We start from the raw sequence: 24,663 nt of genomic DNA on the forward strand, positions 1-24,663 counted from the left end.
TTTTTTTTGCTAGTTTATTGTGTTTATTTCAGAAAGTGTGTTAAAGGAATAGTACACCCAAAACATGATTATCCTTCATATTCTACTCACCCCCATGCTGAACAAAACTCTGGAGTACTTTTTTGATATCTCAAATGCATCTGGAGATCGGGGAGGCTTCTTGCTGTCTGCTGACATTCAAATAATGGAGGTCTATGGCGCCCCAGACAGAAAGGTCCACAAAAGTCCACAAAAACGTTTCAATATTCCTCCATACTGCTCGTCCAATGTAATCCAAGTGTCCTGAGTGGGTAGCATCCAGAATTTACTCGAAACGAAGTCATTTAGAATGTTTTTAGAGCATAAACAGTAGTGTATAGGATTTCCTAATAGCGCCCCCATGCGCGCTCACGATTCTACGGAAGCCGGCAGACCAAACCAGCGCATTCAGCTCGGCAAAGAACTCATGCTCTTCCTCATCACTGAAGTCCTCAGACATTTTTCTTTCGTTGTTTCTTTCTTTGCACAGGTAAACAGCACATTTCTTCTTCTACGCTTGCATTATCGGCAGAGCAGACGCTGAATGCGCACTTTCTTCCGGTTTGGTCTGCCGGCTTCCGTAGAATCGTGAGCGGGGGGCGCTATTAGGAAATCCTATACACTACTGTTTATGCTCTAAAAACATTCTAAATGACTTCGTTTCGAGTAAATTCTGGATGCTACCCACTCAGGACACTTGGATTACATTGGACGAGCAGTATGGAGGAATATTGACACGTTTTTGTGGACTTTTGTGGACCTTTCTGTCTCGGGCGCCATGGACCTCCATTATTTGAATGTCAGCAGACAGCAAGAAGCCTCCCAGATCTCCAGATGCATTTGAGATATCAAAAAAGTACTCCAGAGTGTTGTTCAGCATGGGGGTGAGTAGAAAATGAAGGCTAATCATGTTTTGGGTGTACTATTCCTTTAAACAACAGCCATGTAACATTTAAAATTTCATTTGGCACCCTAAATACAAAGAATGAAAATAAATATAGTTAAGTTAACAATCCAATGTCACCACTGAAATCCCCAAATTCAACTAAGTTCAGTTAATTGTATAGCACCAATTCCCAGCACATATCAGCTTACTTCAGCTAGGCCCTACAGACAGACTGATTAAAAGTATTCTTTACAATTAGACCCAATACATTTTCATTAACTCATTTATTTGCAGAATCTGCTCCTCCATGATGACCATGAGGCCTCAGCAGACATTTGCTTGATTTGTGTTGTTTATTCTGCAGCAATCCCTTATATAAAAGCCACACAAGTTTCCATTTGATTGGTAAAGTTTAACATGTAAAGAAAGAGGAAGAACAAAACACACAGGAACAGAGAAGCACCTGACTCAAGCTACTGAAGGTTTTACCTCCTGGTCGGTGTGAATGTGCAGAAGTGACAGAATTGATGGAAACATGGAACTGTTGGCAGAAATGGGGATATCTTGGAGAACATCTTTAGCTGTTCTCCTAACTTTCTTACAAATCCAAGGTGAGAGCTTTCGTTTGTATTTAGGTGTTTTAGCCAAGGAATTCAGAAACTGAATAAATGAATAGTCATAAGATTCCTTTACTTAGAAACTAAGAACGCTGTGATTAGCTAATTTCAGCTATTCATTAAAACGTTTTTTTTTTCAGGTCTAAAGTGTGATCAACCCACATTTGTTTCTGGCACCGAGGGTCAGATGTTCGACTTTAGGTGTGAATATCAAAATGACATGAAGAACCACTCAAAGTACTTCTGCTGTATTACCTCTGATAAGTCCGATCACCTCGTCCGAACTTCAAAACACAACCAGTGGACAAAAGAAGGACGTGTCTCCCTGTATGACAACATGACAGCAGACTTTTTCCTCATCAGGGTGGATAATCTCTATCTGAACGACAGCGGGATGTACTGGTGCGGTGCCGGCGGTGATGACAGCAATGTTCGCATGAGCAAGATATATCTGAATGTCTCCCAAGGTACAGTTCAAAGGACAGAACCAGAACAGAACATTTAAGCTCATATAAGCCTTAGTTCAGATTGACACTACATAGTTCCTTTTTTGTCAGAAATGATAGTTACACAACATGCTATAGCTACATCTCAAATATAAAGCTTTTTTACTTGCAATTTCGATGGCTATGGCTTACTGATGGTGAAACCCTAAAATATTGTATCTCAAATCATCTGAATAGTCTTTAAATGTACTCTGGGTCAGTAGGCAACACAATCTAAGGGAAAAGTATTGACTGAACATGACTTACTAACGCTCATTACTAAAGAGGCTGGATATTTTAGGAGTTTCCAAGCATACTCTTAGATGGTTGAGTGAAAGGAAAAAGTGTGGTAATAAAAAATGCACCAGCAATGGGAATAAATGCAACCTTGGATATTCCCAAACAAAATGCATTCAGACTGAGCTTGGAGTGAGCTTTGTAAGATCCACTACACACTAAGGCTGAATGTAAAATTGTGACTTTTTTTTATACCATAATTGTGATTCATTTGTTTATTTCTTTTTTCCCTTTGCACTAACAACAAGCATGTTGATGTTTTACTCCAGATTTTCACATTTGAAGATCTTGAAAGCTTGCTTTTGTGTAGTCCATTGTCGCAGGACTTTACTGTTACTGTTGCATTGAAAAGTTCCTAATTCTACTCGCATGCATAGATCTGTATGTTAGGTGCAACTTCCTCTTCCCTTATTACTGCCACTTAAAAGGCTGGTGTAACTTAGTCAGTGTCTTACTTGTTAAATGTTGCCATTATAAGTATATTGCAATTGTTGTTTATTGTCTGCACCTAGAACCACTATTCGTGCACGTGGACTTCAAATGTTGCTTTCCTAAACTAGAGACAATGACAGAAGAGGCTCAACTGGGCTAAGAAGCAGGAGTGGAGGACTTTTGCTGTATGGTCCACACTTAAATTTTCAGATTAAAGTAAACTTTGAATTTTATTTGGAAAACTGAGGACCCAGTTTAAGGAAGACGCACAATAAATCTCAGAATTTATGTTGCTTAAGGTTCAGTGTTAATTTCCACAGTCAGTGATGTCATGTCATCTGCTGGTGTTTGTCCATTTAATTTCTGAAGTCAGGATTGAGCACAGCCATCTTTCAGGAACATTTAGAGGCCTTCATGCTTCTCTCTGCTGACAAGCTTTGTGGAGATGATGATGTTATTTTCCAGCAGAACCTTGCATCTGCCCACACTGCCAAAGGTTTCTAAAGGTTGCTAAAGGTGGTCCAATGACTTGAAATACCTGCAAACTCCTCGACCTGAACTCCAGAATTTGGACTGAGTCATTGTTTTGCAAATTTAGTCTTTATCCTTAAGTACTGAATCAAGTCGTAAGCATAATCAGTCAAGTCCCTTGAATCGCAAGTTAAGACAGTCGGACACTTTGTAGTTCAAGTGCTTTTGGGTCTTTTATCTAAACAAAGTTAAATTATATGTTGAATAGTTTACCATATGTGCTTATTTTCAAATCTGTATTTAACTCAACACTACAAACCACCATAACTGATCATTAACAAGAGAAAGCTTAGAAGATCTAGAAAAAGCAAAGTAGCACCTCCCATTCTTTGTGCGACTTTAAATGTTAAAGCTATGAGTTGCTTCTTCTCCACATGTTATTCTGTTCTTGAACACAAAGACATTCTACTTTTATTGATATGGAAAGAGGACAATAGATTAACAGTGTGCACTTCTTCAATGTTTAAGAATTGGATAAAATAGTAAGTCTTTTTAAGTTAACAGATTCAGGGCAGGAGTTACAGGTGTAAAAGTAAAAGTCACAAGTTAATGCGCATGTTTTCAAGTCAATACTAAAGTCATGAAATTAGTGACCTTAACTTAGTTGACACGAGTCCCCACTTCTGCTAAATCCCCATAGAGAAGTATTACCATGAGAAAGATAAGAGACGCCAAACCTAACAGTGCAGAGGACCTAAAGGGGCTATCAAGGTAGCCTGGGCTACCATGCTATGCTGCACACATGCAGTAATTAACACAAAATAAATTAATTACATTTTCAGATGATTTAAATTTCTGTTTTAAATATCCTTTTTTCAATTGATTTCATGTTATGTTCTAAGATTACAAACTGAATTCTGTTTTCATTGTCTTCACTGTCACTTTTTGTGTATATAATTGTTTTAGATGTACATGTTTGAATAAAATCTGCTACTCATCCTATTTTTAGTTATGTTCAAACTAACATGGGAAACGATTACTGTGAATCCAATGTGGTCTATAAATAAAGCTCCACCCATACCATAAACGAGAACAAGGTATACTTAGTTTCCCATCACATCTTCTGCTTTTTGGAAGTTTCAGTATCTTTGACTTAGTTGCTGTAAAGAATAATGCGCACATTTAGAGACTATTTCAACAATTTTTTATTTTTTTTTACTCTTTCCCAACTGCCTATATCTTTGCATATTTTGCTGTGTAGAGGGTTCAGCATCCACACTGTCTCTGTGGAGTATGGGGACAGTGAGGGGTGCACCTGTGTATTAAAAAAACACAATGCTATTTGGAATAATGAGAGGAAGGAAAATGATAGATGACTTTCAAAATTTCATTACAACTTATTAATTCACAACCAATCAACAAAGTAGAAGCTCAGTTTGCTCTTTGTTAAAGTTGTAATTTTGTTTTTTTGCATAAAATTCCATCAACGTTCATTAAAAAAATATAACAGAAAAAGTAGTGGTGTAGCTATGTACTGTAGATAAGAAGGAAATCATGCTATTCTGATAAATACAAATTTAGATTTTTAAAATATTTGATTTGTCAACATGACACATCGCTGTTTAATAAAGCTTCTGAGACTGCTGAAAAACAGCAGTTTTACAATGAAATAACTGATTAAAACCTTTAGAGATTTTCTCTTAAAACCTTTTTTTATTTAAATATAACAACTAAACAGAACAAATATTAAACATGAATCTTAAATCACAATTAGCTATTTTAAGTAGAGTAATGCATTAGCTGCTTGGTATTTATCTAATGCATTGTTGCATTTTTCAGATAATAAAATACCTGCCTCCTCCCTTGAAACCCCAGTTCACAGTGAGTATTGGCTCTCAGACCACCATAACAGTTTATGTTTTCACTATCATATTATCTAGTCTTGGTCTTATGTGAATGTCTGTTTTTTTTTTTCATTATTTTGTCTGCATTTTACAATTTTACTCTCTCTTTACCTTCGCTTGGGTATTTTCTGTTGTTCTGCAAACAGACATGATTTTAGCGTGGTTGAGTCGCCCCCTTTAGGTAAACTGAGCTTTCATTCTTACAGGTCTGCAGCTCCTCTTGATCATGATGTGCATCGGAGCAATGTTTTTTGTGTGTATATTCACAATATGTCTGTTACTGCTGGTGAAGCAAAGAAGGTCTACACATTGCCAGGAAGCAGAGGTCAGTGTTAATTCATGTTTTTTTTAAACTCACCCCTATTTAGGGATCATGTTTGAAAAATTAGGAATCGTTCAATTCAAGCTTAACAAATACGGTTATGTTTACACTTCTATCCTTTAACCCCTAGAACCCTACGGACCCACCGGTGGGTCCAGCTGCTACGTGACCTCATAATTTTAACAAACCCCCAGTATTGATGTAAAAAACACATTTGGCACAGTTTGGTGACATTTTTGGATAAATGTGCCAAAATGGCCTCTCCGCCTAAGAAATTTCTCACTAATACCATTCTAAAATAAATATGATTCATCTGATTGAGTCCAAATTTGGTATATTTTTACACAACATTTAGATTTAAAAGTCTGTACTTCTTTTTTGTGCTATAAATAATATTTTGGTAGTGTTTTGCAATGTTTATTTCAAAGAAAATTTTGGCGAGGTTAAAAAAATGCAAAATATTTTGTATTTGGTCCCTAATATTTCAGGCAGGGTCAAAGCTACAATGGTGCTGACACCAGAAAACCATTCTATGACATCTTACCTTTACAGAGGTACCAAAAGTTTCTTCTTAAATCTAATAGCTGTGAGGCTATAAGTGATTTACTTTTGTGTGTTTTTGTCAGGCAGAAATTTATTTATTCCCCCTTAGGGTGTAAGAGGTTAACGTCTTTATTAATCTGAATCTTTTAAACATGTTACAAAAATATGCCCTTAGAAAAACAGAAGAAAAATAAATTCTAAAATAAAATAACAGTAAACTACAGAATATTCAAATTGATGGGAGAACAAAAAACATCTCCCACCACTTTCCCACCATTAGTTCAATCATTTACTAGTCTTTTAGATATTAACTCATATTTCATCTTCTGCTTGCATTAGATTTAATATATGCATACAAGATTTTTCAGATTTGAAAAAGCAACCCCACTCAAAATCATCTAATGTGAGTTAATGTACAATAATAATGATAACAAATAATGTAAATGACTAATAACAGCAATAAACTGCACAGCAATAATGGCAAATAAACAATTTTTAATATTTATTTTGTGATGTCCCTAAATCATGACTTTAAGGGTCACCTTATGAAATTCCAAATTTTAGATTTAGAGAACTGGACTAAAAACATGTTTAGACCAGATGATTGTAGAACATCGTTGATCTTTGAGTGATGTTTCCTTCCTGACTCCAAAATATAACCCATTCAGGCTTATCTACAATAGCAGGCTTTATTCAGTGTGTGCTGCAGCAACACACTCCCAAACCCTCTTTTACATGAACAAATTTTGGGTTTAGACTATAAAACAATAAAGCAATCCACTCTCATCCTATGAATAAAACCAGACAAGATTAAAAGGATGAAATCATTATCTGATGTGTGGGTGAATATAAGATCCTTAAACTTGAAGCTGAAACTGAAGCATATTTAAACCATATTTATGTTTATTAATAAGTCTATTTGTTATGTTACAGCTTGAGGCAGTTTAGTGTTGGTTCCACTTTTAACATGAAAATGACTAAGGAACATGATATCCAGAACAAATTTTGAAAATCAATTTGATCTATAATCCACAAGGGGATGCTGCTAAACCTTCCTGCCCTGTTTACCATTGTCTTGAACCTGGTGATAATGCATTCAAGTTCTGTTTGTTTCATTTTGTTTTTTATCAAAAGGAACAAAACAAAACACTTTTTTACTTCAGATAATTGAGACAGAAATGCATCATTTTATTACAGTTTTTGTTGATTTGCTGTTTGCTGTCCTAAATGTGTGCAGTTGGTCGGGTTGCCAGAACTGTAGAAATGATTGCTGTCTTTAAGTGATACAACTGAACTAGAGCATGTCTTACTTACTGTTCATATCCTTTTTAGCGACCAGTTCTCTACCCTAATCATTTTTTAGGTAAAGTCTCCTCATAGTTTTGCTCTGTTTAAAACACATATAAATTACAGCAATATTCTTTAAGATCAGATATTTTTGGTTGTTTCATATATTATTGTTTTTATATATCTTATATTGTTGTTTTTATATATCCGAATTTAAATATTTATAGTTATAGAGCTTTTTGAATTGATTACAGAGCTTTGTGATTTGATTAAATCCAGCTGCAGGATGCACCGGCTCTGTCAGAGTATTATTGAACTGCAGAGATGGGAAGTAACGAAGTACAAATACTTCATTACTGTACTCAAGTAGATTTTTCTGATATTTTTACTTTACTTTACTACTTATTTTTATGGCGACTTTTTACTTCTACTCCTTACATTTTTACACAAATATCTGTACTTTCTACTCCTTACATTTAAAAAAATTGGCTCGTTACTTTAGTTTTGAATCATTTCAATGGAGTTACCGTTATAATTTTTCACGTCATCAATACCAAATTCAATCTAATTGGATGGGAATCTACGTTGCATTTGACGCACCACTACAAGATGAATCGACAGATTCGGCGGTATTCATTGGCGGCAAATCATTGCAGCTTGGTGGCGGTGGCATTAGCATAGTAGTATGGATGACGAGATGATTGAAAATGAACACAACGAAGATCTAGTCTTATTTGCAGACATCCATTTAAAATGTAGGCAACGGCATGAAAAAAGTGGTTTCTACTTTTACTTTTATACTTTAAGTAAATTTACAAGCCTGTACTTTGTTACTTTTACTTGAGTAAAGAAGTTTAATCAGTACTTCCACTTTTACCAGAGTATTTTTTAACACAAGTATCTGTACTTTTACTCAAGTACGGAAAGTGAGTACTTTTGCCATCTCTGTTGAACTGCTAATAACACATGGATCTTAAAATGTTAAAGACTGATCTATCTCCATAAATTGTTCATTGACACCCATAATTTGTGGTCCGTACAGAGAGCTTCTGACTATGAGACAATGACTCCTGCTGTAAGAGCTGCACCAGTGCCCCGCTGCAGATGTTCCCATCCAGAGTGCATCGATCTCGCCACTTTACCGCAGCCACCTTCTGACGTCTGCCCCTGCTTCACAGAGGAGCATCGCAAGTCCGCCATCTCTTGCAATGTTGGCGAATATGTTGATGTAGACGTACCTGGACACTTATGCCCATACCAGCATTTGGAGCAGAGTCAGCTGGAAGAGCATGTTTATCACAGTCTTCATGGCAGCAGCAGCCCCAAAACAAGGAGCTGCAAGAAAACTGATCTTCCTCAGATATCACTCATTCCAGGAACAGTTTGATCCAACGTGAGCTCGATCTGGTATTAATTTATACCAAGTTGTAAATTTGTTTTTACTCTTAGTAGTTTAATGGTTTAAAGTTCCTTCATTAAGGCAAATGAGTTTTTTTTCTCTGCCCCATTTATCTGGGTACTGCTGGTCATCTGGTTTAAAAAAAGAGACTATAATTTAAACTATTTTGATTTGTACAAAAACCGTGGTACTATCCAAGCTATTGCTGCACATTGCTAGTCAGCTGGCTGATATATTACCAAAAACCAAAAATGTTTCAAAGATATTTTCCAAATTGAGTTAAAAATTCTTAAGCAAGCCACTGTTTTTATTTGTGTTTTTGTATGGATGGCAGAAGCTCAAATAATTTGAATGAGTGTGTATTTCATATTTTTGTCAAAAAAAGAAGGTACAGAACTATAAATCCAACTTCCTGAAGCAGCAGTTAGTGCCGTGTTTCTGTTAATAAAAGCAGTTGGATCATGACATATTCTTGTTTAAATGTAAATGTTGTAAAAATGTTTTTTCAGGCATAGCCAGAATCTTATACCAGCCAGAGTGTTAATGCAGCAAAGGGGTGATTATCAACTGTTACTATTTTCTTCTTTCAAAAAATAAAAAAGGAAAAATTCATAGCTGTCATCACCATTGTGTAGTCTTTGTCATCCAGGGCATGATAATCTGAGGTGGGAACCTGGCCTTCTCTTGTTTCTTAAGGAGTTTGGACCTCTCTTCCAAAACGATTATTATTAAGTTATGAACATGGATAAAACTTATTTATATCTATCTAAATAACATTGATTGATAATGAATTTCACATGCTGTTGTGTAAATGGAATAGACACCAGGTGAAAATGATTGGCATTTAGAAAGCTACTCAATAAAGGAGTGGTTCTGCAGGTGGGGACCACAGACAATACTGACCCTTACTATAACTTGCATAATCAAAGGTCTATAAGCCTGTAGTGTCTTTTAATTTTTAATTTTGTGTGTGACTTCAAATTCAGGCCTGCAGTGGTTAATAAATTGGATTTCCATGAACAATTCTTATGTGATTTTATTAGCACATTCAACTTTGTACAGATCAAAGTTATATTGTACCGCATCTTGCAGCGGCATGCTATTCCATCCGGTGTTTAGTTGGATCTTCATTTATTTTTCAACACAACAATGACCCCAAACACACCTCCAGGCTGTGTAAGGGCTATTAGACCAAGAAGGAGAGTGATAGGGTGCTGCAGATGACCTGACCTCCACAATCACTGAACCTGAACCTGTCCTCGACAATCACCGGACCTATATATATATATATATATATATATATATATATATATATCTATATATGTATCTCTATATATATATAGAGATACATATACAGATATATAGGTATATTAGTTTCTCTCTGTCCTGCTCTGTGCTGCTAGGGGCCCAGTAGACAACAGCATAGAGAAGGGCTGATGCCACCACAGTATGAAGGACCAACTCTGCCATATTTAAAAATAAATACAGAAATAAATAAATGCTCAATAAATGTATAAGCATACAATTAATTGCCAACAAAAAAGTGAGACATAAATGTATATAACTCTTAATTAGCTTCTTTATTTATTTGCCTTTGTAATATTTACCTTATTTATTTTTCTGTCCTTTATAATCTTCAACTTTATTTTTTAATTACTTATATTTTTAAGTATTTATTTATGTGCATGTTATAATATTTTTGTCTGTTTTATTCTTCCTTTGTATTTTTTTACCTTAGTTATTTCTTCGCCGCTGTTTATTTCTCTCTGCCCTTTTTACATTTCTCTATGCCCTTTTTCCATTTCTGCATTTCTGTCTCATTATGCAAATGAGGAGGGGGTGTGTCCTAGAGAGTCAGCTTCTGCTCATTGGTTGGCTTGGCGGTCCATCTTCTTAACTCACAGAGCTCAGAGTACTAAGTTAAATGTTCTCTTTTCTGTTGCTGTTGTTCAATAAAAGTACGTTTTAAGATCATTTGAGGCGAGAACCTTATACTTTTAAGCATCACCATATGGCCCATTCACAGATTTAATGCGTAATTTAAAAGAAAATGTGACGAACTTGAGAGGACCGTGGCAACCAGCAAAGCTCTGAAGCTGACGGCAGCCAGGTCTAACCACAGCCCATCTGCAGCGGCCCTCTCTCGGCATAACCGTGTGTGAAGCGTGTTGGTTAGCATTTTACTACATCGGTCGAATCTACAGGAGGAGAGTCTGATGTCGAGTCTGAAGTCATTAGAACTTGAGTAGGGACTTTGCCAAACTTTGCCAAATACAACAAAAAATCGCCATCATAGCCTGGCTATAGACCTGGCTGCCGTCAGCTTCGGAGCTCCGCTGGTTGCCACGGTCCTCTCAAGTTCGTCACATTTTCTTTTAAATTACGCATTAAATCTGTGAATGGGCCATATGGTGATGCTTAAAAGTATAAGGTTCTCGCCTCAAATGATCTTAAAACGTACTTTTATTGAACAACAGCAACAGAAAAGAGAACATTTAACTTAGTACTCTGAGCTCTGTGAGTTAAGAAGATGGACCGCCAAGCCAACCAATGAGCAGAAGTTGACTCTCTAGGACACACCCCCTCCTCATTTGCATAATGAGGCATAAATGCATAGAGAAATGTAAAAACGGCATAGAGAAATGTGAAAAGGGCAGAGAGAAATAAACAGCGGCGAAGAAATAACTAAGGTAAAAAAATACAAAGGAAGAATAAAACAGACAAAAATATTATAACATGCACATAAATAAATACTGAAAAAATATAAGTAATTAAAAAATAAAGTTGAAGATTATAAAGGACAGAAAAATAAATAAGGTAAATATTACAAAGGCATATAAATAAAGAAGCTAATTAAGAGTTATATACATTTATGTCTCACTTTTTTGTTCGCAATTAATTGTATGCTTATACATTTAATGAGCATTTATTTATTTCTGTATTTATTTTTAAATATGGCAGAGTTGGTCCTTCATACCACAGAGTCATAGAAGGTTTTAAGCAGGGGCCTGCTCACTGCAAAGGATCTCAGCTTCCTCAGGAGGTGGAGGGGCTTTGGCCCTTCTTATACAGGGCTTTGGTTTTATGAGTCCTGTCCAGTTTGTTATTGACATGAACAACCAGGTATTTGAAACTCCCCACAGTTTCTATGCTACTGGGTGTTCACGGGGGAGTGAGGTGGGGGTCTTCTCCTGAAGTTGATCACCATCTCTTTAGTCTTACTGGTGTTAAGAAAAAAACAGTTCACAAAGTTCATGATGACCGATCGATATTCCAGCTTATTCCCCTCAGAAACACAGCCTACGAGAACAAGAACTTCAGGAGAGGACAGCTGTCCGTGTTGTAGGTGAAGTCTGAGGTGTAAAGGGTGATGAAGAAGGGAGACAGAACAGTGCCCTGCTTGCCTTGAACCTGGAGATGCAGCAGTAAAGTTCTGTTTGTCTCATTTTGTCTTTTGTCAAAAAAATCCACTAAATGTGAGCAGTGAGGCTGCCGCAACCATGGAAATGAGTACTGTCTTTAACTGATACAACTGAGCTAGAACACGTTTTACTTACTATTCATATCCTCTTTAGTGACCAGTTCTCTATCCTTCTCAGTTTTGTGGTAAAGTCTTCTCATAGTTTCTCCTCAGAGTTTTCCTCAGAGTTTTCCTCACTTCAGCTATGTCAAGGTTTAGTGCCTCCTCCCCCTCATGTGGAACAGCTCTCCCTGCTGGAGTGCTGTTTAGTACCTCAAACCTTCCATGAAGTTGTTTAGTTAATTTAGGAAGTCAGTGTTTGCAATGTGTCTACCAGGGACGAGGGTGTGTTGTAGTCTGTGATCGCCCGTATGCCTTGTCATATCCTACAGGTGTTGCTGGCATCGAGGAAAAGATCCTGGATTTTCTGGCTGTGGTTCTGCTTCGCTGCTCTGATGGCTTAAGTTTAAGTTTAACTTTAAGTTTCCACGAAACTGAGTTCCGTGATTTTAGTGATTTCAGAACCTCCCCATTTATCCAAAGTCGTTGGCTTACTCAAATGGGGATGTTCTTTGTGATGGTGCATTTGTTCAGCAAGTGGAGGAAAGATGTGAACAAGGTATTAAAATAAAGTTGATGACTGCAGCAGCAACAGTGTCTCAAACTGAAACTGCTGTATATTCCTACCATCAGTACAGTTATTCAATGCATTTGTTGATGTAAATTAATTGCACAACACAGATCTACAACATAGTATCTATTGCTTTATTTTTCTTTTAAGACTAAAGTCTTTCCCCTGGTTTGAAAACCTTTTCATGATAGTTGACATAGTAGAACTTTTATGTCTGTTCTAAATAAAATAGGAACTAGTTCAGTTTATAATTTACTTCCTTCTATCATGTAAATATGTTAAATTTAGCCAAAGGCTGCATTTTATCCATCAAAGTTAACCTATTTCACATGATACCTGGAAAAAAATGTATGCTAACATGCTGTGCAGGCTTATAAAACTCTTACTTTTTAATAAAAAAAAAGAAAGGAGGATCTATTCAAAGGGTTTCAGCGAAACTGATGAAAAGAAGGAAGTGCTGCAACAAAAAAAGGAAAAAAAAAAAAGGAACCATGCAATAACAAAAGCAGCTCTGTAGATCGATGTCTTAAGTCTTGATTTTTGGGTTTAAAGAAAGTTGGCACTAATGTTCAGATGATCTGAAAGTTATGAGGAGAAATTTGGTCCTTGCTGTTGTCCTCATTTTTCAAGGTAAATTCCCTAAGATTACATGTTTTATCCCTCTTTTGTTGCTTCCTCTTTGGTCGTGTTCAGTGCTTTAGTGGTTGAATGGTTCTCTGCAGTGTTACAGAAAGTTCAGTCAGTCACACTTTATGGCTTATATGTCTCTATTTGAGTGTTAAACAGCAGCTTAAATAGCTTTTAAACATATGCATGCATGTATTTCAGTATTTGCTAATGTAGTCCAATTTTGTCTCTTTTTCTATAAATTCATTTACTGTTTAGGATCGGGTGTTTTAAAGCTGTTACTGTAAATTTAAAAAAACATGATTGACTTGATTTGTTAGTTTTTTGCAACTAAAAATGATTTGATCTTATTTTTCTTTGTCAACTTAAATATCAACAATGATTTACAGCAGGCTCTATGTTCTTGCTGACCTTGTACAAATATTTATAACTCTGAGATAAATTAATCTTTTTCTTTGTTGATGCTGTTTACCTCTCTGTCTTTGTCGCTGTTCCAGTTTGCAAGATAAACCTGAGACCTTGTCACTTACCCTTGCTTTGACATACCTCTTTTTGGATCCTTTTAATGACTTGTACGCATAAATCCTCACAATCTTTATTTCAGTTATTTGTTAGGATGTCTCGAAAAGTGTCAATATTAATCAAACGAAACAAAGAAATCCCAATTAGTTTGAGCAGTTTCCCTCTCATTGAATAACTGTACTGATGATAGGAATATACAGCAGTTTTCAGTTTGAGACATTGTTGCTGCTTCAGTCACCAACTTTATTTTAAGACCTTGTTCACATCTTTCCTCCACTTGCTAGTAAGTGTTTATGATTGTGTATGATCAGCAAAACTTTGTTAATGTCATGATGGGTCTCAGAGTTAAGCCCAAAATGCAGAACACACACGGAAAACTGGGTAAAAGTTCAACAGAGTTTATTGTGGTACACAAGCACACGATAAGAATAAGTTCTGGAACAGGTTCAGGGCTGGTTCACTAAAGTCTTGACTGGGACTGCAGACTGTTGGTTAGCAGAGTTCATGGGAAGCTAAGCGTCTAGCTTCAGGCTTAGCATGGCAGACCTTGATCTGAGCTTCCAGCTCACTGCAGAGAACAACAGGGAATATCCACATAGGATTCTTCAGGGTGATTCCACATAGGAACCTTCAGGTTGGCTCACCAGGGCAGATTAGCAGGTTAAGCTCTCCTAGAGCTTCAGGCTTGAGACTGGTTTCCTGTGATGCAGCTCTCCCAGAGCTTCAGACCAGAGACAGGGTTCCAGTGAGGCAGCTCTTCCTGAGCTTCAGACCAGAGACAGGTTTCCTGTGAGGCACAGACAAAGGAGAGATTAGAATCTGATCTCACTCTAGAGACTACCAAGATTCAATCGGTAACAGAGGCTCAGGAAGCTAACCAACTAAGATCAACACTGCGGCGTGGAAGCAAGGTCTGGCAGGAGCTTATAAAGGGGAGGTGTCCTGATGAGTAGATGGAAATCAGGTGTGCTGGAAGGTTCCAGCTCCAGAAGACCCACGGCGCACTCTGCTGGAGACAGAGGGTAATCTCCAGATCCCAACAGTAACTCCAGCCCTAAGGAGAAAATACAAAGAGCAGAAGCGGATCCTCTGCGCCCTCTGGTGGGCAAGCCTGAGGATCCCAACAGTTAATTCATACATTCATGTATTCATTCATGTCAAAAGATACATTTTCATGCTGCTGTTTTCTTTCTTTAAGTTGTTTTTCAGACTGAAGCCATTACAGGAATTGAAGGGAATCCAGTCAAGATAACATGCTCCCATTCTTATGCCGACACCAACGTCAAATATTTCTGTAGGGACCCCTGCGATAATGCGGACGTCCTGATAAAAAGCAACGGACACCAAACTGGGAAGTATCGTATAGAAGATAAGGGGAACACATTCGATGTGACAATATCAAACCTGGAAAAGAAGGATGCAGGAATTTACTGGTGTGGTATTGAGAGAGTTGGGGCTGACACATATAATAAAGTGATTCTCACTGTAGAGAAAAGTAAGTGGACTTGTCACTGAAAAAAAATATTAATGGTGTTATAATCATCACTTCCTTTAAGAGCATCTGCTCTGTTTCTTTTTCCTTTAAAACTTTGCTGAGGAAGTTTCTCTGTAAGGGTTTGTTCGTTAAATAAAAATCTGAAGCCAGGGCTGTCTTACGTATAAGAAGACGACAGCACAGACCAAACATAATAATTCATTACAGCGTCGCCACATAGTAGGGCCTCAGGGAGAGAGGGCTATACCCACCCTGACCCCACCTGCTAGAAAGTGTAAATGCATATTTTAATGAATTTCAAGCAAAACTATCATTACCTGCACATAGTTGATTGTGAGTCAGCCCCCCATGGCTCCATACTTTACTCTATTCTTTATTTATAATGAATGCACATTAAAACTCCAGAAACTGCTGTTGCTTTTTTAGTGTGGCCCTAGCATATACTACAAAAAAGTAAATCTAAATAATTGCATTTGTTCTCGAACTGAAGAGGTAATCGAGACACTGTGCCAATGGAACAAGACAATTTACATTCAAAATAAGAAAAAATAATTTCATTGTCTTATTTCAAGTGCAAATTATGCAATTATCTTATTTTAAGAGTAAAAAGTCTTATTCTATTGGCAAATCGTCTTATTTACCTACTCAAATTAAGGATGAATAGAATAGGATATTATAGAATAGAAAATCCCTTTATTGTCTCCTAATGGGGAAATTCTGGTGTTACAGCAGCAAAGGATTATAGAAAAAAAAAATTACGGTATAGAAAAAAAACATGGTCACATAAATGTGGACCCTACAAGCGTGTATAAAAATAACATAATAGTGAAGAGTTAAAACTATAAACAAATAAAATACTGCACTGTAAAATACTGTGCATCTGGTGAGTAAATAACCAATGTACAGCAATGGACATTATACATTGGTAATGGATATTTGAAAATAGCAGCAACATCAGGGATGTGCAAAATGACAGCAGCATGTTGGTTAAGATAGAAACTGTGCAAAAATCAGCATGAATTGATCATCTTATTGAGGCTGTTATTGTTAAATTAAACACATTATTAATTATTGTTAAGACATTTGTATCTATTTCAAGATTTTTTTGCAGTGTAGCATCAGGATTTTGACATATCTTAAGCTTCTGTCTGTCAGCAAACATTCAGGACTCAAGAAACAGGATAAACTGACAGTTTCTTTTGATGTCTTTTCCAGAGACTTTAGAGAACAACCCAGGGGTGTCACCATCTAGTAAGCATTTCCAATTTAGTGCAGATTTCCACAATATCTGTGGAACAAAACGTACCTTTTCAGTTTATCATCTTGGATTTGTTTTTTGATTTTATTTATTTTTCTTTAGAGACAATCATGTATGTGGGAATATGTCTTGCTGTAGCTGTGGTGGTTCTGGCGACTGTCCTTCTGTTTTTCTACAGATACAGAAAAAGGAATGGTAAGTCAAACACACCAGTACAGCTGACTTACCATTCGATTATTAATTTATCTTATTTTATTTTTTTTTTGTTTGTTTGTTTTTAGATTTTTTCCATTCTATTTTCTGAAAATTTCAGGCCCTTTGAGCTTGTTTTGCAGAAGTACTCATGTCTTATTAAATGACAAACTATGATCTATACTACTGACATTTATATCAGTGGGGAGAATAAGTATTAACATGGATTTTGCCATTTTCCCACTTGCAAAGTATGTAAAAAATCTTTAAATCTTGTCACAGATTCTCTTCAACTGTGAATCTGAAACAAAAAATCTGAAAAAATAGCATTTTGCATGACACAAGTTTGGATGCTACCTGTGTAAAAGACAACTCTCCACACACTTAATCAAACAAACTCCAACTTCTCCACATTGGCAAAGACCAGAGAGCAGCGTAAGGGTTAAAATTGTAGACCTGCACCAGGCTGGGATGGGCTACAGGAAAACAGATAAGCAGCTTGGTGAAAAAGAAACAACTGTTAGCACAATTATGAGAAAAATAAAGAGGTGAAGATGATGGTCAGTCTGCCTTAGTCTAGGGCTTCATGTAAGATGTAAGATCTTACATGAGCTGGGCTTTAAGTAAGACCAGCTCCGTGACTCTGTTAATAAATTGCTCTCCCACAGCAAGATTATGGCAAAGACAGCAGCAATGGAAAATGTATTTCTTTCTTTTTATTTTCATTTACATGTAAAGATGATTGCATGAAGAAAGAATAAAGTTTTAGGTAAATATCAGTAATTGTTTTAAAAAAAAAGAAGCTAATGTTGTATTTTTGATATTTATTTTCTTTTTATACCAGCCTGCATTTAAAATCTTCTAGCTGACGAATGCATCCCGCTCCAACATTTTGTCGGCTCCAACATTGCTTTTCTCGTACACAAAGGGCCAACATAATTACAAAGTAGCAGACGCTACATTACTGCAGTTAATTTGATGTCTGCACTGTGGCTGTATTTTTCTTAAGTCAAAAATCAAAACCTTCCAAGCTTTCAGTTTGTTATTCTTTTTTGTATTTCTAGTTGTAAAATATTCTTGCGTTTAATTTCCAAGTTAAAGTTACCCATTATATATGGGTCAGTTATTCTCATACCTATGCTTGTTGACTGCTGTTCTCCATCTGAGTAACATTACTCGATCAAACCTATTCTAACATTCTTACATACAAAATGAGCATGAAAAGTATATATGACTCAGGCTGATCAGACACTTAGTAATAGCTTTGTGATGTATAATTGGGTCTTGCTGATGAGTTATCTATAACTTCTGTTTCATCACTTCCCATTCAGGAAAGGAAAACAATGGCACTGAATATGCAACACATTTCATGATGAAGAAAGCACAATATGCCAACACCACTTCACCGGTCAGTGAGGAAGGAGGAGACTCTAAGACCCAGTCGAGTGACGTCTGTTATTCCACAGTCAGCTTTAACAAAAACCCAACCTGCAGCTCCCTCCCGCCTCCAACTGAATACACCACATATTCATCTGTTAAACCCAAATAGGCAACCTGCACCATCTGAAAGGCTTAAAGTCATCTGGACAAATTTTCCTATTTAACTTTAGAGCTCATTAAATTAATCTCTGCACATGTTTACATTCTCCTTTTTTTGTAATGTTTTTAATTAGTGACAAACTGAGAAACCGACCCAAGGTCAGAATGAAAATTTTCAGCTCAGTTAACATCTTAACGTTCACAGTTATAAAATATTGTGTATAAAGTCATATTAAATAAATTAGAGAATTAATTCAGTTGTGGCACATTTGTCAGACTAAAAGTACATTTCAAATGAACAAGCTTTAAGAATGTATTAAACATACATTTCTGGAATACAAAGATAGTTTGTTGTCTTTTACTTCTGTTATATTGTGGTATGAGACATTTGACCATCATTAGTTGCTGTAATACTGTTGGAGGTTACCCAGCAGAGCCCAGATGGCAACATCCACTTTTCACTCTCTGTTAAAGCGGGTTAAACATGGTCCTAGGGTTTTTCTTTTTAAATCCTTCGAAGGACATGACTTGAATGCTTCAAAAAACAGTCGCAAATATTGTTTTTGTGCACAAATGTTGATTTTGCAAGATGTTACCCAGAATATGCAATTTAAGGCTCTATCAAACATGGCTAGACTCTTCTGAAAAAATGCTTAAGGACACAAATATGTTGCTGCAGGACCCACCATGGCTAGTATCATTGGAAACTACAGAGGCATACAGTGTCATACAGCATATATATATTTTATGCATGTTGTAAAGTGTCATAAAATGAAAATGAGCACTTGTATTTGACAATATTCTCTTTATGGAGTAAAACACATTTTTGACTGTTTCAGCAAGTGTCGAAACTGCCAACTGGACCATTGTGTCACCTCAACCTGACCCAGTGGGGATGTTTGTGGGCTTTAGAAAGTAGCACCGCTACACCTTCCCCCTTCGTTCTGGGTGACTCCCTAGTCGCCACCATGGGAGGAATCCTTCTGCTTCCTGTGCAACATTACTGCTCAGAACCTTAAGTGGAAGCTGAACACCACCTCCCTCACCAAGTAAACCAGCCTGACAGCTGTAGTAGTAGAATATTTCTTATCCTATTAATGGAACTTTCTTCTAAATTCAGTAAAAATGTACTCCAGCTTTGACATTAAACGTTTCTTTTGCACAGCAGTGACTATTAATGCTGAGAACACTTTTAACATTATTTTCATACAATTCCCTAATATTTACAGAAACACTGTGTTTTTCAAATTGATTAAATCTCAGTGTGATATTTTTTTATCCTTTTTTATTCCATTCTAATGACAAATTTGTGTAAATTCTGTTCCCCTAGTGGCTGAAGAAGGTTTTTATTTTCTTTTTTTTTTCCCAAGACCTGGATTATTTGTAATGCAAGTGGAACTAAAGAGTTTGCTCATTGCACCTGGATGGCATTGGCATCTTTTGCAGCGATGCTCTTCAGGATTAAGGCAAATGTATAAAATAGGCACGCTAGATGTTGACTCACGGATCGGGCAAGGTGGAACCGCCACCTGTAGACACCATTGGCTTTAAACCTCAGTCCATCAAGAAGGCAGATCTTTTTCACAGCTGCAGAGTACTTTAATCTGCAAGTGTCTGTAACTGAGTTTGTTTTTTTTTTTTTTTAGTTTCCCCTTCTTTGCTGTTATCTGTTGTTGCACATTTTTCTCTTTCCCTTTTGTATTTTAATTGAAGTGTTATCTGTTTGCATACACTGCAAAAATATGACTGTTATGGTTTGCATCTCTAAATTATCTTTAGGTTTTAGTCTGAGGCATATAACTGTGTTAGTGCTGTCATGATTCATGCAGCTGTTATTTCATCCAAATAAAAAAATGTGGAACAGATACGCAGACAATGGCTTGTCTACAGTGAAAAGAAGGACTATGTTACTTTTGTTTACTTTTGCCATCGCTGTAGTGTGAAAAAAAAAATTCAACTATTCACCCTAGTTAAATAAATAGCTAAAATAAATAATAGATTTATCGATTTCCCTCAGTTGGCACTTTATTTTCATACAGTCCTCACTGCTCTGTATTCAGGCCTATTCTGCCTGGGCAGTGTGTGTTCCCCCATACTTAGAACAATGGAAAGTAGTCAGATTCAAAACAAATTACAGACACTTTGGTTAATAGTAACATGTTATGAATAAACCTTGAGAAAGAATCTGGCTTGTTTTGGGAAGAAGCTATGTCTGGTCTACAAACACCCTCATGCAGGAGAATTGTGCGGCCTTGCAGGTGAAACAGACTGAGTGAAAACCTTTATAGTGAGTAAATAGGATAAATATATTTATGAAATAAGATAAATCTTAATTTTCTAACAACAGTTCCAGCCTTTTGATTATGAAAGGATATTATCCATGTTTAATCGAAAATAAAAAAGGAAAATTAGTGACAATCGGATTGTCATTTTAAATCAACTAAGTAGGTCTACTCAAAGTTAACACCTGCTCCCAATTAACTCGTTAGACCGGTCTTTGTTCAGTAAGTTATAAATACTCTCCCTGTGCAGTTTCTCAGTGCTTGTTCCTCATCTTTCCTCGTCTCTCTTTGGATCCTAGTGCATGTCTTTCCTTATGTCTCCTTGGTTCTGGTTTGCATTTTTAAGTTGAGCTTTTGGATTCATGCCTCAGTTACATTTGAACACTCCATTTAAACTACAAGAACCTACCTCTACCTCCCTGCCTCTGCATTTGGGTCCTCAAAACCTCAACCAAACCCTGACAAAACATGGTTTGTCAAGTCATCCACCTTGCCTAGTTTGACCTCTGAAAAGTTGTTCTCTCAGTGAGACTGCCATTTGTTATTTTTCTTTCACTTGGTGTACTCAATGTTACGTCCACCTGGCTTGTTTGGTGGGGTAACATTAATGGAGACCACAAAAGGATTTTCTGAGTTAATGAAAAATGAAATGTATTAAATTATATTAAGTAAACCCTGAAAAAGGATTACCTGAAATAAGAAGCCAAAACAGATTAATACAAAACCCATAACCAATTAGAAATAAATAAACGCAAAACAAACCTAACAAAACTCAATCATAAGGTCCAAACCAGACCAACTGGGGTTCTGAAGAGGGAGAGGAGAAAAAAGCCTGCTGACTGCTGCAGCATGACAGCTTTTAAAGCAGCAGAGCACCAATCAGGGAAAAAACATAACACCTGCAGAAGGCCTGCCTCCAGGACCCTAAAAGGAGAAAAAGCAGAGACCCACTGCAGCCGTAACACCTCCTCCCTTAAAGGGATAGTTCGGTATTTTTGACATGAATCTGTATGGCATCCCGATCACCAGCGGCATGCAATCACACTGACTTACCCCTGGCAGCGTCCTATGAGCAGAGTTATCGTCCAGTTTTGGTCAAGCCGAAAGTAGTCCTGCAGGTTTTTAGGAACAGCGAAATAAAACTTTTCTCTTCCCAAAACATTATGTGTCCAAAAGAGTGATATTTTTGCATCCCAAAAACATTGTAGTGGAAAAAGTCATCAACAACAGCCATGTCTCCCTCCGCCGCGGAAGGAGACATGGCTGTTGTTGGGCTCGCTGTCTGAATGACGGCGCGCACTGATACGAACAGAGAGAAAATAGGACCAATTGATAACGACGTGTGACTTTTTCCACTACAATGTTTTTGGGATGCGAAAATATCACTCTTTTGGACACATAATGTTTTGGGAAGAGAAACGTTTTATTTCGCTGTACCTAAAAACCTGCAGGACTACTTTCGGCTTGACCAAAACTGGACGATAACTCTGCTCACAGGACGCTGCCAGGGGTAAGTCAGTGTGATTGCATGCCGCTGGTGATCGGGATGCCATACAGATTCATGTCAAAAATACCGAACTATCCCTTTAAAACAGAGGATCCCAACAAGGACCTCTGTAACCATCTCAGCTTTTTGGTCAAACCATCGTTTCATTTTTCTCTGAGCCTTTTTAAGATTCTCAGAGGCTACATTGCCAGCCAAGAAAAGTCTGCGACAAAAACCATTAATGTAGTCAAACAAGTTTAATGGTGGATCAGAACTCTCCAAGTTCGATTTTAGAATAGCGAGAGGACCACGCACCTGATTTCCAAACACTAGTTCATTCGGACTGAACCCTGTACTTTCTTGCACAACTTCACGAGCTGCCAGAAGAAGCCAAGGCAGACCTTCTTCCCAGTCTCTACTCAACTCTGTGCAGTATGCTCGCAACAATGCCTTCAGGGTTTGGTGAAAACGCTCTAGCGCCCCCTGGCTTTGAGCATGATAAGCACTGCTTTGTTGATGAACTACACCAAGTTGTTTCAAAATCTCAGCAAACATACGTGAAGTGAAGTTGGCTCCTCTGTCTGTCTGAATGGTCTTTGGAATTCCAAACACTGAAATGAAATTCGACAAAGCTTTGACCACCGACTTTGTCGTAATGGTTTTCAGAGCATAGGCTGCAGGATAACGAGTGCTTCTACACATAACTGTCTGCAAATACACAGATCCTGACTTTGAAGGAATCAGTGGGCCAACACAGTCCACGATCAAGTGTTCAAAAGGTTTACCAGCAGCCGGTATGGGAAAAAGTGGAGCTGGTTTCAAGGTCTGATTAGGTTTCCCAGTTAACTGGCAAGTGTGACAAAGGAACAGGAAGAATTGGCAAACAGGCAGTCTTCTCAAGAATAGAACCAGGCTTACCAAACTCGACCTCCTTATCAGCCAAAGAACGAGTGATGGCACGAGTTACTGCATAAGCTGGAAAAGCCTCAGGAAAGTCTCGAGCACATATGTCTGACAAAGAAACGGATGGACAAGCTCGGACCACTGGAGGGGGTGCAACATCTCGCCACACACGCCCACCTGCCAGATTGTTTCCTAGAATGAGAGATACACCTTCCACAGGCAAAGAAGGACGAACAGCTATAGTTACCTCTCCAAGTTCTGACTGCAAGTAGATCTTATGAAGAGGCACAGAGAAAGTCTCCAACCCAATACCTCTAATTAAGACACTACAACCAGTATCAGATAAAAGAGAAAATGGCAAAACAGATTCCAATATGAAAGATTCAGATGCTCCGGTGTCACGTAGAATCTTCACAGCCACTTTATTTGAACTCCCACTCAAAGAAACAAACCCATTTGTGATGAAAGGTGCATAGTCTTGTCCGACATCCTTCTCACAAATCTGGGGATCTGTAACAGTCAGTTCTGAAAAAAACTTATAGTCAACAGGTGCAGCTAAAACAGTTGGTCTTACACTTTCAACTTTAGCTGGATGTGTAGACTCCACTGAATGCAACTGTGAAACACTGGCTAAAGCAACAGGTTTTTGATTAACTCGTTTACTCCTAGCCGATTTAATTTTGGTATTCAGAGGACACTCATTTTTCCAGTGTCCTTTCTGGCGACAATAGTTACAAACAGAGTCTGCTTTAGATTTCAATGTAGGTTCCACTCCAGTCTTACCAGAGAACCAGTCATGATGAGATTCCTTAAAGCTATAGCTGCCTTTCCAATTGTAATCCCTCACAGTTTTATGGGTCAGAACATACTCATCTGCCAAGACAGCAGCTTTAGCAGCAGTTTTTACCTTTTGCTCGTTAACATATGTGGCAACCCGATCTGGAATAATGGTCTTGAACTGTTCCAACACCATCAAATCACAAAGGGATTCAAACTCCTTCACACCTTCAGCTGATAACCAACGATAAAACTGGGTGTTTAGTTGTCTGACTAGATCTGTATTTGTCTGTTTTTCAGCCTTCCTGCAGTTCCTAAATTGTTGCCTGTAATGTTCAGGAACCAGTTCATAAGCCTTCAAAACAGCTTCTTTAACAGATTTGTATACCTTTCTTTCAGCTGACGTTAATGAAACATAAGCTTCTTGGGTCTTACCCACCAGCACACTTTGCAGCAGAATGGAACAATCGCGATCACCCCACTCATTGTCCTCTGCCATGTCCTCAAACAAAGAGAAAAACACATCAGGATCTTGTTCATTAAACTTGGGTACCAGCTTCAACATGTTAACCAAGTTATGTCGTGAAAACCCATCACCACCTTGAGACAGATTAAAAGATCCACCACTTAACCTGCCCTCAGACCTCAACTTCAAGCGCTCAGCTTCCAAAGATAATTTCTTAACCTCCAACTCATGTGCTAACCTCTTTTCTTTTTGTTCATGCGCTAGCCTCTTTTCTTGTAAAGCTAGTTTTCTCTCCTCAAGCTCATGTGCTAGCCGCAATTTTTCCACCTCAAACTGCATTTCCATCTCAGTTCTCATAGATTGA

General features: G+C 37.5%; 2 protein-coding genes across 2 annotated transcripts; both read left to right on the top strand.

Annotated features, from left to right (window-relative positions):
* Nucleotides 1–1,387: 1,387 nt before the first annotated feature.
* On the top strand, nt 1,388–8,723 carry LOC119798044. Its single transcript, XM_038307389.1, has 5 exons — nt 1,388–1,515; nt 1,662–1,988; nt 5,046–5,087; nt 5,317–5,435; nt 8,305–8,723. Exons 1-5 carry the CDS (start codon nt 1,410–1,412, stop codon nt 8,647–8,649), a joined length of 939 nt encoding a protein of 312 aa, XP_038163317.1. The 5' UTR covers nt 1,388–1,409; the 3' UTR covers nt 8,650–8,723.
* A 4,490-nt stretch (nt 8,724–13,213) lies between these two features.
* Nucleotides 13,214–19,079, top strand: LOC119798046 (CMRF35-like molecule 7). Its single transcript, XM_038307391.1, has 5 exons — nt 13,214–13,382; nt 15,100–15,396; nt 16,612–16,647; nt 16,757–16,849; nt 18,178–19,079. Exons 1-5 carry the CDS (start codon nt 13,340–13,342, stop codon nt 18,393–18,395), a joined length of 687 nt encoding a protein of 228 aa, XP_038163319.1. The 5' UTR covers nt 13,214–13,339; the 3' UTR covers nt 18,396–19,079.
* The last annotated feature ends 5,584 nt before the right edge of the window (nt 19,080–24,663 follow it).

The sequence above is a fragment of the Cyprinodon tularosa genome, unplaced genomic scaffold (genome assembly GCF_016077235.1).
Source record: "Cyprinodon tularosa strain WSP-4 unplaced genomic scaffold, ASM1607723v1 ctg608, whole genome shotgun sequence".
NCBI lineage: Eukaryota > Metazoa > Chordata > Actinopteri > Cyprinodontiformes > Cyprinodontidae > Cyprinodon > Cyprinodon tularosa.

What these genes read in the sequence shown, in the direction of transcription:
- LOC119798044 (XM_038307389.1), top strand. Translation starts at nt 1,410, where the DNA reads ATGTGCAGAAGTGACAGAATTGATGGAAACATGGAACTGTTGGCAGAA. An exon ending in AACTTTCTTACAAATCCAAG is followed by an intron (nt 1,516 to 1,661) that starts GTGAGAGCTTTC and finishes TTTTTTTTTCAG; the next exon opens with GTCTAAAGTGTGATCAACCC. An exon ending in CCTTGAAACCCCAGTTCACA is followed by an intron (nt 5,088 to 5,316) that starts GTGAGTATTGGC and finishes TCATTCTTACAG; the next exon opens with GTCTGCAGCTCCTCTTGATC.
- LOC119798046 (XM_038307391.1), top strand. Translation starts at nt 13,340, where the DNA reads ATGAGGAGAAATTTGGTCCTTGCTGTTGTCCTCATTTTTCAAG. An exon ending in TGTTGTCCTCATTTTTCAAG is followed by an intron (nt 13,383 to 15,099) that starts GTAAATTCCCTA and finishes TCTTTCTTTAAG; the next exon opens with TTGTTTTTCAGACTGAAGCC. An exon ending in GATTCTCACTGTAGAGAAAA is followed by an intron (nt 15,397 to 16,611) that starts GTAAGTGGACTT and finishes TGTCTTTTCCAG; the next exon opens with AGACTTTAGAGAACAACCCA.